Source organism: Coregonus lavaretus (genome assembly GCF_964263955.1).
Source record: "Coregonus lavaretus genome assembly, chromosome: 3".
NCBI classification, from domain to species: domain Eukaryota; kingdom Metazoa; phylum Chordata; class Actinopteri; order Salmoniformes; family Salmonidae; genus Coregonus; species Coregonus lavaretus.
In genome coordinates this window covers 36220306-36237831 of record NC_139990.1, presented here as the reverse complement: position 1 = coordinate 36237831, position 17526 = coordinate 36220306, and the positions used below count along the sequence as shown (strand labels likewise).

General features: G+C 43.1%; 1 protein-coding gene and 1 pseudogene across 2 annotated transcripts in view; both read right to left on the bottom strand.

Annotated features, from left to right (window-relative positions):
* Positions 1–1237: 1237 nt before the first annotated feature.
* On the bottom strand, positions 1238–2906 carry LOC311117070 (growth/differentiation factor 6-B-like; the record flags this gene model as incomplete). Its single annotated transcript, XM_084157480.1, has 2 exons — positions 1238–2136; positions 2552–2906. 2 exons carry the CDS (start codon positions 2904–2906, stop codon positions 1238–1240), a joined length of 1254 nt encoding a protein of 417 aa, XP_084013606.1.
* Positions 2907–5765: 2859 nt separating this feature from the next.
* The window catches only part of LOC311107203 (fibrocystin-L-like), an 80918-nt pseudogene continuing 69157 nt past the window's right edge, over positions 5766–17526 (bottom strand). The window contains exons 28-30 of the transcript in view: positions 6646–6792; positions 6083–6230; positions 5766–5818 (exon numbers count right to left, since the gene is read on the bottom strand). The product of the transcript in view is annotated as a fibrocystin-L-like (transcript). The remainder of the gene's footprint in view (positions 5819–6082; positions 6231–6645; positions 6793–17526) is intronic.

Below are 17526 nucleotides of genomic sequence, written 5' to 3'. Positions count from 1 at the left end.
CACAGGGGTCTTTTTTCTGACTGGTGATCATTTCCTATTTTAACAGTTAAGGCTCCCTCATTCTTTGCTTGTTCTAATCTACACCATCAGGTTTACAAAATACAATCTTAAAAGTTTTAAAATATGGTCCCTCTTTAAACAAACAACAACTTTTAAGACTTTCTGAACCCATAATTTATAGGTTCTTCATAGATGCTTTACAAACCCCATACAGTATGTTACCTTTTTCATAGTATGAATGTTCTTATTAATAAATAAGTTCTGAAGCATCTACACAGGGTTTATGAAGACTTTGTTAAGCCTTCCAACTTGTTGTTCATTTATGGGACCTGAAGTACAATCTTGTACAGGACCAAAACACGATAGGTGTTAAACCCCAACAGCAAACTCCAACAACAAAAATATAATAACTTATTGATAGAACATAAATTATAATTTCCATATCAAGTACTTACATATGGTAATATGAATATCAGTGCATTACAGGAAAAGGCCCATGGGCATAATTTTTTCACCTTGTATTCTAACCACAACATGACTACGTCCCAAATGTAACCCTATATATTGTGTGCACTACACTATGTAGGGAATAGGGTGCCATTTGGCACACATGCTGAGCCCTTGGCTAAGTAGGCTAAGCCTGGGGGCATTTTTGGTGGAAGTGCACTTGAAGTACACAGACGTTGCAGCTCAATAAGGCTTTACCTTCTGAGTAGCACTCAAGCATCCTCTCGAGTCAAAGGCCAAGTCAAGGAGCCATGAACGGACTTCTGCTATTTGACTGATGTTTTTACATTGATATGACTACTTTTTATTTTCAGTCATTTGCTGGGTGTTTGGAGGTGTCCCTCCCATTAATTGGTAAATAAAAACATGTGACAGGGTTCAGGGAAGAAGTAGCCTCACTTGCCAGGCTTAAACTGAGAACCAGACCAGGGAAGAAGAAATTAACATGAATTAGTTTGCGGCAGGTGCTTATTAATCCCACCACACCATTTTACAATATTAGAAAATGCTCTATGTTCAACTGCGTACCAAATGACACCTTATTGCCTATATAGTGCTCTACTTTTGACCAGAGCCCTATGGATCAAAAGCAGTGCACTACATAGCAAATAGGGTGCCAATTGGGACGCAACCCTAGTTATCTGGTAGCTTAAAGTATTGCCTTCACACCAGACAGGCCCTGAGGATCACATTTCATTCCCACTCAATACACAGCCTTTCCAAAAAGGCATTACCTACAACCACACGACTCAACCACCATGTCCTCATACTGCTTATACACCACATTATTTCCTGAGTCGATGTAGAGAATACTGATAGGGCTGAGTTTGGACGGGGCACAGCAGCTAGGAGGCATGTTGCTGGGGTTCATAGAATTCATAAGGGTCTGGATGATGGCATGGTTTGTGGGCTCTAGATGTGACCTCAGAGGAAAGTCACACACGCCCTCACAGTGGTACGCCTCATAATCCAGAGGAGCGATGATCCAATCGTCCCAGCCCAACTCTCTGAAGTTCACGTGCAACGGCTTCTTGCTGCATCTCGATTTTGACTTTTTGCCATGCCTCTTCCCGTGGCGATTCTTCAATATCACCATCCTGCGTCTCCGGCTGGCTTTGGAATTAGAACGAGGGTCCCTCTCTTTCCCCTTTTCCCCAGGGCCCATCAATGTCCTTCCTTCTCTCCTTTCGCTGAAAAGGGTCTGTCTCTTCTTGGACCTGGTGAACACCACTAAAATTGCCTTCTTTTGCTGTGAGCGACCATTTCGGTGAAAGCCCAGATGATGCAAGTCAAGCTCCCTCTCAGGGTTGTCCAGCATGGCCTTGACCTCCAGACAGAACTGGCTCCCCTGTGTGAGGTGATCCCTGTCCTTAAATATTTCCCACACATCCAACACCTCCCATCTGGGCCGATGGGACTCCTGAAGATCCAACGCTCTGGAATCCAGCAGCTGCTGAGAGCGGCAGGAGAGTAGCTGAATTTCCACTGGCTCTGTTTCCGACATCCTGAAATTCCCAGACACTTTGGTGTATATCCTCAGCTCAGCCCCCAGCACCTCGGCTCTGTCTGAAAGGGTTGAGACGTCAAACAGATACTGCTGTCTTCGCAAAGGGGAGAGTGGGAGGTCATCTGTGAAAGGCATTAAATAATTGCAGTCAGATACTTTTTCGGGGCAGAGCATTCTTTAAAGAGATTACTTTCACTTCAATAGGATTTTTTTCCATTGTTTATCTTCAGTTTATGAAAATCACAATGACAATTTCAAAACAGTCCACCTATAATATAATAGGCTGCAAATATTAGTATTTTAGCATTAAATGGAGGATTAGTTCAATCTTGTAGATTGATTGTAGATTAGGGATTTTCTATTCACTAGAGATAAAACATGACTGACACATATAGTCAGACACAGACAGTCAGGAATGTGGCTCCATTACACAAACATTCATATCACAGTTACTAGGCTACAGCATGGTGAGTGAATGAGAGAAACATTCGCAACGTAAACTACTATTTTAAACGTGTCTTAAATGGTTTTACATACCTTGTCCAATATCCACAAAACTTGCTATAGTGTTAGCTACTTTTGATGACCTAAAGAAACTTGCGTTTAGCCCCAATTTTTCGGCTGTAGAGAAAGTCTTATAAATTGAAAGCATGTAGTCGTGTGGTTCAATTGAATCTTTGAGACCACCCTTGTAATGCCGCTCATTCGATGAGGATGATGATGAGGATGAGTAGATATCTTTGAAATATTTTGCCTCTTGTACATCAAATCCCTTCGGCACCTTGCTGCTCTTTGAGGCAGACGGAAGGAAAATAGTAAATGACTGAAAACATGGTAAATCCCATGCACATGTGAGGACCGCGTAAAATGTGGTTATTTGATAGAAATCCATAATCTTCAACAAGAAATAGATTGATAAAAAACCTCAGCGAAATGCCTAATATGTGGCAGAGTAGATGCCTAATATGTGGCGGAGGGACCACGGGCACTATCGAAGCTGGACTCTTCATCCACTTTCAACAAGTGACGACTTTCACAGTGTGCACTACATCGAATCGTCAACTGGGCTAAAAGTAGCGCAAAAACACGCCCAGCTTGGTACTCACTCGCTGCTAATAGTGGGCCAGCGGGTTCTAACATATCATCAAGGTAGGAAAGCAATCAAAGCATCATGTCCTAGTTTACTATTCTGGTAAAGACATGGTCAAATACAAAGACGTCCAGGAGCCTGACACAACAGACTTCAAAACAGCCGTCATGTATTTCTTAGCTATCATGTGTTACCTTCAGCAGGTGTACTTCTTCACATTCATTCGTGTATTCTGTTCACTTCAAATGTTGGCACATTCACCTCTCCTTCCCATGACACAGTTCTTAAACATCAACGGTGAGTTCTGTTGTATTAAGAAATTATTCATATCAACAGCATTCCTTGTTGACATTAGGCTACATCTAATATCCAGACATGATTGAGTCTCTCCAGCCATTCCAGCGCATTCCTCAAGAAAGGGCCTATTACAATTTATGGAGTCTTCCGCCCCCTAGTGAATAAACTACGCATGCTCTTGAACAGAAATAAAACAACTTTCGATGCTGCTTTCAGCACCAAGGACAGCATCTTATCATACGTCCGCATGACAAGCATCCACTTCAAAAGAGCAGTGGTGGAAAAAGTAGGACTCCCAATTGTCATACTTGAGTAAGAGTAAAGATACCTTAATAGAAAATGACTCAAGTAAAAGTGAAAGTCACCCAGTACTTGAGTAAAAGTCTAAAAGTATTTGGTTTTAAATATAAACTATACTGTATAAACAAAAGTATGTGGACACATCCCTTCAAATTAATGGATTCGGCTATTTCCGCCACATCCGTTGCTGAAGGGTGTATAAAATTGATCACACAGCCATGTAATCTCCATAGACAAACATTGCCAGTAGAATGGCCTTACTGAAGAGCTCAGTGACTTTCAGCGTGGCACCGTCATAGCATGCCACCTTTCCAACAAGTCAGTTCGTTTGGGGAAGGCCCTTTCCTGTTTCAGCATGACAATGCCTCCATGCACAAAGCGAGGTCCGTACAGAAATGCTTTGTCGAGATCGGTGTGGAAGAACTTGACTGGACTGCACAGAGCCTTGACCTCAACCCAATCGAATACATTTGGGATGAATTGGAACACCGACTGCAAGCCAGGCCTAATCGCTTAACATCAGTGCCCGATCTCACTAACGCTCTTGTGGCTGAATGGAAGCAAGTCACAGCAGTATCAAAAGTAAATGTAATTGCTAAAATATACTAAAAAGTAAAAGTATAAATAATTTCAAATTCCTTATATTAAGCAAACCAGATGGCACCATTTTCTTGTTCATTTACGGATAGGCAGGGGCACACTCCAACATTTACAAATGTGTGTTTAGTGAGTCTGCCAGATCTGTGGTAGTAGGGATGACCAGGGATATTCTCTTGATAAGTGCCTGAATTGGACAATTTTTCTGTCCTAAGCATTCGAAATGTAACAAGTACTTTTCGGCGTCAGGGAAAATGTATGGAGTAAAAAGTAAATTATTTTCTTTAGCAATGTAGTGAAGTAAAAGTGAAAGTTGAAATAGTCAAGTACAGATACGCCAAAAAACTACTTAAGTAGTACTTTTTACATTTTACTTAAGTACCACTGCAAAAAAAGTATAACAGTAAGTTGATCCAAAAACTGAGCGATACATCGCCATGTTGGAAGGTGGAATCAGGAACAAATAAATAAGTCACATTTTGTGATGTTTCAACAATAGCATTTAATAGAAAGATAATTTGGATTCAACAATCACCAAACATTACACAGTAGGATAGTTAAAGTAATAGATTCATCAACAGAAGCTCCAAATCTGTCTGTTTTCTGGTTTGTTATTGTAAAAATGGTCACACCCTGATCTGTTTCACCTGTCTTTGTGATTGTCTCCATCCCCCTCCAGGTGTCTCCCATCTTCCCCATTATCCCCAGTGCATTTATAACTGTGTTCTCTGTTTGTCTGTTGCCAGTTCGTTTTGTTTCGTCAAGCCTACCAGCGTTTTTCCCCTTGCGCCTGTCTTTTTCAAGTTCCTGTTTTCTAGTTTTCCCGGTTTTGACCATTCTGCCTGCCCTGACCCTGAGACTGCCTGCCGTTCTGTACCTTTTGGACTCTGATCTGGATTACTGACCTCTGCCTGCCCTTGACCTGTCGTTTGCCTGCCCCCTGTTTTTGTAATAAACTTTTGTTGTTTCAACACTGTCTGCATCTGGGTAGTCTCCTGATACAGTATATATTTTTTCAGAACAAACACTGTCATGGACCCAAAAAGAGGTAGCCTACAGAACATGATATGCATGAATATATTAATTTAAAATACATAAACAAGTCCAAAAAAAAAAAATCAACATCCTGATTTCATCCCATTATGTGCATTATTTCAAAGAATATTCCAGAAATGTCCTTCATTACATGGACTTATTCATAATTCTTAGGTATTTGTAACATCCTTACAGACTAGACCAGAACTTAAAGTCTTACGTCCCTAGAAACAGGAGGCTCAGTGCATAGATAACGCTAACCAGACAGAGCGTGCCTGATGAGAGAGCGGAGCTGGAGTCAAAGATGCTGTTAGAGTCAGTGTTGGAGACCATATCTGTGGTAGTGTCTGGGCCTGCAGTGGAGGTGGTGGTGGGTGACTCAATGCTAGCCAGAGGGGTCACAGTGCTCAGGGTGGCCTTGACAGAGAAGGATCACGACTGAGTGTTCCAGTTGATCAGAGTGAAGGCCAGGGTCATGTCCTCACCTACAGAGGATGGAAAAAGACATGAGCATGTTGAAACGGAGATAGATGGAATTGATGTGTGTAAAACATTTAGATTATGTTATGATTTTACAATTGACAGTTATTTGTATCATTGACAATTGTAATAAGTGGTGAAGCATACCCTTTCAAATATAATAAAAATAAAACAGGAAATTGTAAAGGACCCATTGCCCTATGTGACTACAAGGGAGTGCATATTTGTAACTCTAGACTGTTCTTTAATCATTTGCTGAGAGGGCATACCACTGGTGAGGATGGCCAGATCTGTGAAGTTAGCCCAGCAGCTGTCAAAGAGCATGGTGGTGTTTCCCTCCAGTCCAGTCACCTCCATGCCAGTAAAGTCTTTCAGTGTTGCTGTGACGGTGAGGGACGTCACTCCCACTGAGTTAACCTGGAGACAGATGTTACAGTCACTACAGAGAACAATAATAATACATTCAATTTATAATGCACTTTTCATTGAAAAATAATTGCAAAGAGCTACAGTGAGTGCATTGAAATAAATAAAAATGAGAGACAGACAAAAGGGACATAACTCTACAAAGAAGACATTCAGATGAGACCAACAAATAGATTTCTATATTATCCTTCTTTTTAAAAAATCTAACCTTCATTTAACCAGGAAGTCCCTGTGACGTCTTCCCATATGAAACACTTGAGCTAGCAGTTTGATAATATAATAATGTCAATTAAGTTCAATTGGCTATATAGTGCTCTACTTTTGACCAGAACCCTATGGGCCCTGGTCAAAAGTAATGCTCTAAATAGAGAATAAGGTGCTATGTGGGACGGAACCAAAGTCTTACCTGCTCATCCACAGCCATTAGGCTGGGCTGCTGGCTGAGGGGGCCCTCGTACACCCCTGCCTCAGGCTCCACCATCACCATCAGATTGGACACGCTGGCCACTGCTAGGACTTTAGGCTCGTCCCTGGTCACCTCTTTACTGGCCACCTGGGTCACAGGGAGATTAACAATAAACAAATGTCATATCTATATAACAACAATATATATCCCCCCTCAGAATCCCCATATTACTCAGAGGAGATATTCCCCACCCTTGAGGAAGAGATGTGCCATTTCCAGGCCCAGGGAAATGTGCTCATCTGTGGGGACACAAATGCGCGCACAGGAACACTACATGATCTAATGACCACACGACCTGGACGGGGCCTGCCCGTTTTGTGAAGAAGAAAGACGGAGGTCTGCGCCCTTGCATTGATTACCGATCACTGAACAAGGGAACGATACAATTTAGTTATCCTCTACCCCTCATTTCATCTGTGATCGAATCAATCCATGGGGCGCGCTTCTTCACAAAATTAGATCTCCGGAGTGCGTACAACCTGGTGCGTGTCCGAGAGGGGGACGAGTGGAGAGGGGGACGAGTGGAAGACAGCATTCAGCACAACCACTGGGCATTACGAATACCTGGTGATGCCTTACGGTGATGAATGCTCCATCCGTCTTCCAGTCCTTTGTGAACGAGGTGTTTCGGGACATGCTTGGTCGCGGTGTAGTGGTCTACATCGATGACATTCTGGTGTATTCCGCTACGCATGCCGAGCATGTGTCCCTGGTTCGCAAAGTGCTGGCCCGACTGTTGGAACATGACCTTTATGCCAAGGCAGAAAAGTGTCTGTTTTTCCAACAGTCTGTCTCCTACCTCGGATACCGCATTACCACCTCAGGTGTGGAGATGGAGGGAGATCGCATTTCAGCCATGCGTAATTGGCCGACTCCCACCACGGTAAAGGAGGTGCAGCGCTTTATTGGCTTTGCCAACTACTATCAGAGGTTTATCCGGGGCTTTGGCAAGGTCGCAACTCCCATCACATCTCTGTTGAAGGGTGGGCCGTCCCGGCTCCGCTGGTCTGCTGAGGGTGACAGGGGCCTTCAGTAACCTGAGGGGTCTGTTCACCTCAGCCCCGGTACTGGCCAACCCCGATCCATCACTACCGTTCGTATTGGAGGTGGATGTGTCCGAGGTAGGAATAGACGCGGTCCTGTATCAACGCTCGGGCACGCCACCTAAGCTCCACCCCTGTGCCTTCTTCTCCAAGAAGCTCAGCCCGGCGGAGCAGAACTACAACGTTGGTGATCGGGAGCTGTTGGCTGTTGTCCGAGCCCTGACCGTGTGGAGGCACTGGCTCGAGGGGGCGAAACACCCTTTCCTCGTCTGGACGGACCACCGTAACCTGGAGTACATCTGGGCAGCGAGGAGGCTGAACCCTCGCCAGGCCAGGTGGACCCTATTCTTCACCCAGTTTGATTTTACACTATCATACCGGGTACGAATAACATGAAGGCAGGCGCACTGTCACGGCTGTACGACACAGAGGAGAGGCCCAGAGACAATACCCCCATTCTCCCGGCCTCCTGCATTGTGGCGCTGGTAGTATGGGCGATGGACGTGGATATAGAGCAGGCATTACGCACAGAGCCATCTCTACCTCAGTGTCCAGCTGGGCACCCAGGTATCGGTCGTACAGTGCGCTGCCTGACCGGAAAGTACTGGTGACCTACCTTGGCTTAGCCTGACCTCTGGTTTTCACCCCGAGTCTAATGGGCAGGTGGAACGGGTGAATCAGGATGTGGGTAGATTCCTGCGGTCCTACTGCCAGGACCGGCCGGGGGAGTGGTTGGTGTTCTTGCCATGGGCCGAATATGCCCAGAACTCTCTCTGTCACTCCTCCACTAACCTAATGCCATTCCAATGTGTTTTAGGTTATCAATCGGTTCTGGCACCGTGGCATCAGAGCCAGACTGAGGCTCCTGCGGTGGATGACTGATTTCGGCGCGCGGAGGAGACGTGGAACGCCGCTCACATCCACCTCCAATGCGCCGTGCCTCGTCAGAAGGCCAACGCTGACCGCCACCGCAGTGAGGCCCCGGTCTTTGTACTGGGTGATCGGGTCTGGCTCTCGACCTGGAATCTGCCCCTCAGCCTGCCCTGCCGGAAGCTGAGCCCACGGTATGTGGGGCCGTTCAAAGTCCTGAGGAGAATAAACTAGGTTACCTATAGGTTATTACTCCCGCCAGATTATTGTATTAACCCCTCGTTCCATGTGTCTCTCTTCAGGCCGGTAGTGGCTGGTCCGCTCCAGGAGTCTGAGGTGCAGGAGGTCTCTCCGCCTCCTTTGGACATCGAGGGGGCCCCGGCGTACTCTGTCCGTTTCATCCTGGATTCGAGGCATCGGGTGGGGGGCCTTCAGTACCTCATGGAGTGGGAGGGGTACGGTCCGGAGGAGCGGTGCTGGGTCCCGGTGAGGGATATCCTCGATCCCTCCCTGTTGCAGGATTTCCACCATCGCCATCCGGCTCGCCCTGCTCCGCGTCCTCCTGGCCGTCCCAGGAGGCCAGTGTCGACGTGCTGCTGGAGCTGCGCGTCAAGGGGGGGGGGGGGGGGGGGGGGGTACTGTCACGACTTCCTCCGAAGCTGCCTCCTGGTTCGGGCAGGCTTCGGCGTTCGTCGTCACCGGCCATCTAGCCACTGTCGCTCCTCATCTCATCATTCCATTTGTTTTGTCTTGTTTATTACACACACCTGGTTCATATCCCCTCATCAGTACCTGTATAAGTGTTCCCTCTGCCCCTTGTCTTTGTGTGTGATTGTTTATTGTGAGGAGAGTGTAGCTCGGTTGAGCTCCTTGTATTTTGTATTGCCAAGTTATTTTCCCCGTGTGCCTTGTTGGTTCCAGTCCGCCTGTTTTGCACACTGGACTGTTTTGACGCATTACTGCTTAACTCTGTATTCCAGAATAAATCCTGTTATTCTGTGATTTACCCTCCTGCGCCTGACTCCTTCAAATCACCCTAAATAAGATCTGGTGCAACCAATTACCTTCAGAAGTCACATAATTAGTTAAATTAGGTCCACCTGTGTGCAATCTAAGTGTCACATGATTTCAGTATATATACATCTATTTTGAAAGGCCTCAGAGTCTGCAACACCACTAAGCACGGGGCACCACCAAGCAAGCGTCACCAAGAAGCTCTCCAAACAGGTCAGGGACAAAGTTGTGGAGAAGTACGGATCAGGGTTGGGGTTATAAAAAAATATCAAAAACTTTGAACATCCCAGGGAGCACCATTAAATCCAATATAAAAAAATTGAAAGAATATGGCACCACAACAAACCTGCCAAGAGAGGGCCGCCCACCAAAACTCACGGACCAGGCAAGGAGGGCATTAATCAGAGAGGCAACAAAGAGACCAAAGATAACCCTGAAGGAGCTGCAAAACTCCACAGCGGAGATTGGAGTATCTGTCAATAGGACCACTTTAAGCCGTACACTCCACAGAGCTGGGCTTTACGGAAGAGTGGTGTTCGCCAAAAGGCATGTGGGAGACTCCCCAAACATATGGAAGAAGGTACTCTGGTCAGATGAGACTAAAATTGAGCTATTTCACTATCAAGGAAACGCTATGTCTGGCGCAAACCCAACACCTCTCATCACCCCGAGAACACCACCCCCACAGTGAAGTATGGTGGTGGCAGTATCATGTTGTGGGGATGTTTTTCATCGGCAGGGACTGGGAAACTGGTCAGAATTGAAGGAATGATGGCGCTAAATACAGGGAAATTCTTGAGGGAAACCTGTTTCCATCTTCCAGAGATTTGAGACTGGGACGGAGGTTCACCTTCCAGCAGGACAATGACCCTAAGCATACTGCTAAAGCAACACTCGAGTGGTTTAAGGGGAAACATTTAAATGTCTTGGAATGGCCTAGTCAAAGCCCAGACCTCAATCCAATTGAGAATCTGTGGTATGACTTAAAGATTGCTGAACCCATCCAACTTGAAGGAGCTGGAGCAGTTTTGCCTTGAAGAATGGGCAAAAATCCCAGTGCCTAGATGTGCCAAGCTTATTGAGACATACCCCAAAAGACTTGCAGCTGTAATTGCTGCAAAAGGTGGCTCTACAAAGTATTGACGTTGGGGGGGTGAATAGTTATGCACACTCAAGTTTTCTGTTTTTTTGTCTCATTTCTTGTTTGTTTCACCCAAAAAAAGTATTTGCATCTTCAAAGTGGTAGGCATGTTGTGTAAATCAAATGATACTATCCCCCCCAAAATCCATTTGAATTCCAGGTTGTAAGGCAACAAAATAGGAAAAATGCCAAGGGGGGTGAATACTTTCGCAAACCACTGTAACAGCCGTTCATAAATAGTTTGCAGAAAATGACTCATTTTGGTCTCTAGTATGGGAAGAAAGCATTTCCCTGTGAGACAAAGGAAGTCTTCCTGCCAAGACTCCAACATCCAAAAGTGGATAATGAAACAATATTCCTACTTAAAATAATGTGGGAAATGGTCAGTGGGAATCTAAGAATAATCATGTCATATTGTTTATTATTTTGTCATTAAGGATGGTATCAAGTAATAACTAACTCGGAACGTGTACATATTCTATCAAGTTTACATCTAAATGTTGTATAAAATATATGATTAAGTATGAAAGTATTTTGGTGAAGATAGGAATGTGATTTTGGTCTTCTAATGAGATAATAGTTTTTGACTAGTCACGCCCCGAGTGACATCAGAAATCGTGTAAACATGATGGAACGCCCCTTTTACCCCGAGTGCATAAAAAGCCTTGAAAAACAAATCAACCTTTAGACCAGCAGACGTGAAGCGTGAGCTAAATGTTGCAAATGGTTGAATTTCTACAAGACCAGAAAGACCAGAAAACGTGAGATGTTAGTCCACACGTTTGAAATGGAGAAACTCTGAAACTCTCAACCTCTACACGAGGTGAAGAAGAAGACAATGCACTAGACCTTATAATTTCAGTCTGTAGCTGGCATGTACAGTCGTCTAGAGAACTTTCACTCAAGACACGAGTTGGAAAGGACAATTCCTCTCCGACAACCGCTGGTACATCTGAAGTATCCATTCTAACCAGCACTACGACCAGAAACTCTACCAAGGACATTGGGATCTCTGGTGGGAAAACCAGAGTCCTACATCATCAACTCAACTATTGAGGACAGCTACACGTAAATACATGTTGCATTTCTAATCCGAATGAGCATTATTAGGGTGCATAAGTATTATGATTACTGTGGTCTCGAAAGTAACCACGATAGTTTGAATCTCTCTCTCCCTTCCACTCTGTCCCTCCTTCTACCCAAGCATTCATGCTGATGTTAGTCCAGTCCACTAGGGGCCTGTTTTCATTGTATTACGTTAGTAATCAATAACCTATGTGTGTGTGTTTGTATTGTGTTATTATTTAGTTAGTAAATAAATAATTAAGCCAATTTGTGTATTGCTGATTCATCAATAAGGTTAGGGTTCTTGCAGGTTCAAGGATTATGCGACATTCAGAATGAGACTGATAAGAGGTCATTATTTAATGACTGTTATCGACATATAACATATATATCTTCTAAGAGTTTAATTCGGGAGATGGTAACTCATTAAACAACTTCTTCCGTGGTGCCCCAAATTCCTAATGAGTTAATTGTTACATTATTAATTTAACCGAGTGACAATTAAACATAAATAGGTGATTCGATAAATAACAGTCATACATTAAAGTAAGTCACGTCACGACACCAGGTTCCTACTGTTCTTACTGCCCCACACTGTGATACCTGTCATCAGTGCTACATTGCGATATTGTCATTACAGACATGTTGCATTCACCACTCTGATGTTTTTATCATTTGTGATATAGTTTGTGATATACTGGAGATGTAAGGTCTTAAATGGAGGTATACAGCATAGAAGTAAAAAAATAAGCTACCTTCGCCAACTGTGTAGAAGACGACATTATCGTCAACTTTCAACACGTCTGTTATGGAAAGCACATCGCTGGATGTAGGACTAATTTCCTGATATCTTGAGGGAAGAAATACCACATATTACACTTTTGTATTACATATTTTACAGCATTTCTAATCGATCTAGTGAAGACATGCTCACAGAATACACTCATATGTTGTAAACACTGAAAAGTGAGTTCAGATACCACATTACACTTTTATTAACATTGTTTACTTGTTGCAAAACAATGGAAATCTTGTCTCATTTTACAATCAGGGCCAGGTTTTTTTTAATTTCCAGTTATGATGGATCTACTTGAGGTATGATAAGCACACCTACAGTGGGGAGAACAAGTATTTGATACACTGCCGATTTTGCAGGTTTTCCTACTTACAAAGCATGTAGAGGTCTGTAATTTTTATCATAGGTACACTTCAACTGTGAGAGACGGAATCTAAAACAAAAATCCAGAAAATCACATTGTATGATTTTTAAGTAATTAATTTGCATTTTATTGCATGACATAAGTATTTGATCACCTACCAACCAGTAAGAATTCCGTCTCTCACAGACCTGTTCGTTTTTCTTTAAGAAGCCCTCCTGTTCTCCACTCATTACCTGTATTAACTGCACCTGTTTGAACTCGTTACCTGTATAAAAGACCCCTGTCCACACACTCAATCAAACAGACTCCAACCTCTCCACAATGGCCAAGACCAGAGAGCTGTGTAAGGACATCAGGGATAAAATTGTAGACCTGCACAAGGCTGGGATGGGCTACAGGACAATAGGCAAGCAGCTTGGTGAGAAGGCAACAACTGTTGGCGCAATTATTAGAAAATGGAAGAAGTTCAAGATGACGGTCAATCACCCTCGGTCTGGGGCTCCATGCAAGATCTCACCTCGTGGGGCATCAATGATCATGAGGAAGGTGAGGGATCAGCCCAGAACTACACGGCAGGACCTGGTCAATGACCTGAAGAGAGCTGGGACCACAGTCTCAAAGAAAACCATTAGTAACACACTACGCCATCATGGATTAAAATCCTGCAGCACATGCAAGGTCCCCCTGCTCAAGCCAGCGCATGTCCAGGCCCGTCTGAAGTTTGCCAATGACCATCTGGATGATCCAGAGGAGGAATGGGAGAAGGTCATGTGGTCTGATGAGACAAAAATATAGCTTTTTGGTCTAAACTCCGCTCGCCGTGTTTGGAGGAAGAAGAAGGATGAGTACAACCCCAAGAACACCATCCCAACCGTGAAGCATGGAGGTGGAAACATCATTCTTTGGGGATGCTTTTCTGCAAAGGGGACAGGACGACTGCACCGTATTGAGGGGAGGATGGATGGGGCCATGTATCGCGAGATCTTGGCCAACAACCTCCTTTCCTCAGTAAGAGCATTGAAGATGGGTCGTGGCTGGGTCTTCCAGCATGACAACGACCCGAAACACACCCAGGGCAACTAAGGGGTGGCTCCGTAAGAAGCATCTCAAGGTCCTGGAGTGGCCTAGCCAGTCTCCAGACCTGAACCCAATAGAAAATCTTTGGAGGGAGCTGAAAGTCTGTATTGCCCAGCGACAGCCCCGAAACCTGAAGGATCTGGAGAAGGTCTGTATGGAGGAGTGGGCCAAAATCCCTGCTGCAGTGTGTGTGTGGTGTCGAGAAAACTATGCTGAGATGCTGTGAAAACAAGGAAATCCGCTGACACTGTACTTTGATTATAAAGGTTTATTTATATCAAAGGATTCCAGCGTCAATTTACAGATATCTGCCGATATCTGGAGAATAACTGGCTCCAATCTGTAATATATTATTCTCCCCGTCCTCTGTTTTAACCGTGGTATTTGTCCTATGCCCTATGTAACATAATATGGGTGTTTTCCCCTACAGACCAATCCCAGGACTCCACCTAACAGACTTCCTCTGTTTTATGGGGTGCCCCTATAAAACTACTCTCCAGGTGCTCCCCTTAAGCTAAGTCAACATCCTCTAAGACCATTTGAAACCATTAGCAATGTCATAAATTCCTCAGATACCACATATTTCCCCCCTTATGACAAATAACAATTTTTCTCTTATTGAGTAACTTTTAACAATAAACCAAAAACACATTTTTCTATGGAGTGTAAATACCTTTCTATGAAATATGAACAAATCTTTATGGAGTGTGATAGCGAAAAACCTGTCTGGCAGCTTTCTTTCCAAATATCCATCAATCAATCAAGACAAAAATTCTCTCACGGCCCCTCTGCCCCAGGCAACCACCTAAGTACTCCAGATCAATTCATACATCTTTATCAATGCATTTTAAACTATGATGCAATTTGAATACACATGAAAGCCTCAGCAAACAAAATACAATCAAAAATGTCCACATTCAGGCTGGTCGACCCATCGGACCCTCCTGTGGATTCTCTCTATCCCTGCCTAGACCCAATATCCCTAAGCATCCACAAAATAAACAAAAACATCTGAGATCCCCACATGTACCCAATAATAGCAAATATAATTCTTCAAAAATTAATACAGAAAGAATATGACACAAATTATGTATTACACTTGCAAATATGTCTATATATCATTGCAGACACTGGAATGTAGTCCACTACACTTCATCTCCTCAGCAGTGTCGACTTCCAATGCAACTTCGATGATGGAATCTGAACCTTTCCACACCTTCCTTGTTCCACTTCCTCCAGTCCATTCATATTGTCCCTTCATATTGTCCCTTCATATTGTCCATGTTTGAGTATTTGAATCCCCTCTACACATTCCCCCATATGCTTCTGGAAGAAAAGAAAAGACCAAACAGTATATTTTGCAAAACAACACATTCAAATTAAAACATCAATATCAACTAAACATTATATGTAAAATTATATATAAAATGAATCACATACCATTTCCCCCCTTTGATTCATCACAAAATACTAACTATCACCATAATATTTAAAAACATGTGAAAAATTCCAAATTGATATCTATCAATACTCCTTTGAGTCTTGACAGAAGGTTAAACCCTCTTATCGTTTCATTTGCAACACCCTTCAAAGTATAGGTAATATTATCTATGTTATCTTCCCAAATTTTACACCATACCATGGAAAAAAGTCCCCACTTCTCTCCTAGACTTATCCTCCAATGGTAGGCTTCCAGACTATTAAACTTCTCTCTTTCAGAATCAGATTTATCTCTTTCCCCATGCTTCCCCTCTTTTAATTTTAAAAACCTCATATGGAAGCTTCAACTTCAACATGTAACAACATCCTTTCCATCCATAGGGTAAGAATATATATTCTTTCTCCCCACAAACCCCTAAATATCTCTAAAATTCCCAATAATCACATTACCATGCAAAAACTTCTCTCACCATCAAAATCCTGCTCTTCTTACTAAATGAAACATCAAAAGTTACATTATATTTCTCATTACTAACCTTATGTTCATGCTTACCCAAAGTCATCATATATCACCATCTGATATTCCCCTAAACATCCTCTTTCCATCATATGTTTTATTTCAACAAAAACAGCTTTTAGCCCTCACGGGTTTCACCTCCAATGCTTCATGAAGCGCTGTTAACTGATTTTCCTTCCTATCTAACAAATTCACATAGGTTAATTCATTTTAACCAAGAACACTTAAACCTAGGCCTAAACAAATGCTTCGACAACAACATTATTTTCTCTTAATGATTGTTTCTGATACAACAGCCCTTATAAAGCATAAGATTGACACATACTTTATAGATGTTGAGCTACCTTCTCTAAGATTCAACCCCATGTTCCTAGTGCTGAAATTCTCAACAGACATTTACCCTCAAGATTCCTCACTGATCTTACAGAATGAGTTAACTTCTTGAACTAAAGATTCCTACCTGCCCATCCATCTTTAATTTCCAAACAGAAGAATCAAATCCATATGCCTTCCATTTAGTTTCTCTCTTCCCTAACGAGCTGTATTAATCAGATATATCTCCTTGTCTTCCATTAAAAACAAACAACTCATCCTGTACCTCCATGATAGCATTCTCCCTCTAACATTACTCAAAATAAGTTAGCAATCACTCATAACCCTCTTCCACTTCATATCGTTGTACAAAATATACTTCCTTTCACTAGGTGAAACAGCTTCTACTTCTTATCCTCATAACAACACTTCTTCTCCATAATTATCTCTCCACATGAGAGGAATCTCACCTCTACACATTCCTTCTCTCACATCTACAAGGAAGATGAGCTGTACCACCCATCCTAACCCTAATGACAGTCTTTTCCTCTAAAATTGGTGCTGGAGCGATTGGCTCCCTTGTAATCAAATGTGATATATTTATAGCTTTAATAACTGTCAATGTTGAAAGAGTTGAATTGCTTCTCACTGTTGTTTTAATAGGCTGAAGTGTTGATGTCATTGTTGTTGATTCATCCATTTTCCCCAAAGCTTTGAACTCTTTACTTGTATTTCCATCTATCACCACTAGTGTCTCTACATTAACTCTCAGTCCCAACTCTAATCCCTCACTTTCAAACTGTTGATTATAAAAATTACATTTATAATCACCTTGACCCCCCTGCTGGGAATTGTACACATAGAGACTACAATCACCCTCAATCTTCTCTCATCATTCAGCAATGCATACTTTCTCAATGCAACTGCTCCTAACAGATCTAAACTTCTGCCATATCTATCTTCCCACTGAACTCTACATTTCCCTTCACCACTGTTCTCTCTCTCTTTCCTACTAACATTGAAGCTTAGCTGACTGTCCTAGAGTTCCTTCAACCCTAGTTTTCCTAACTTTTTAGTCTGACTTTTTCCCTAATTTTTCCCAAAGACCATTTCACTGATTTATCCACAAATTCCTTTCCCACTAATTTTAGGATATGTGATCCGGAAGTCCCCACCTGCTTA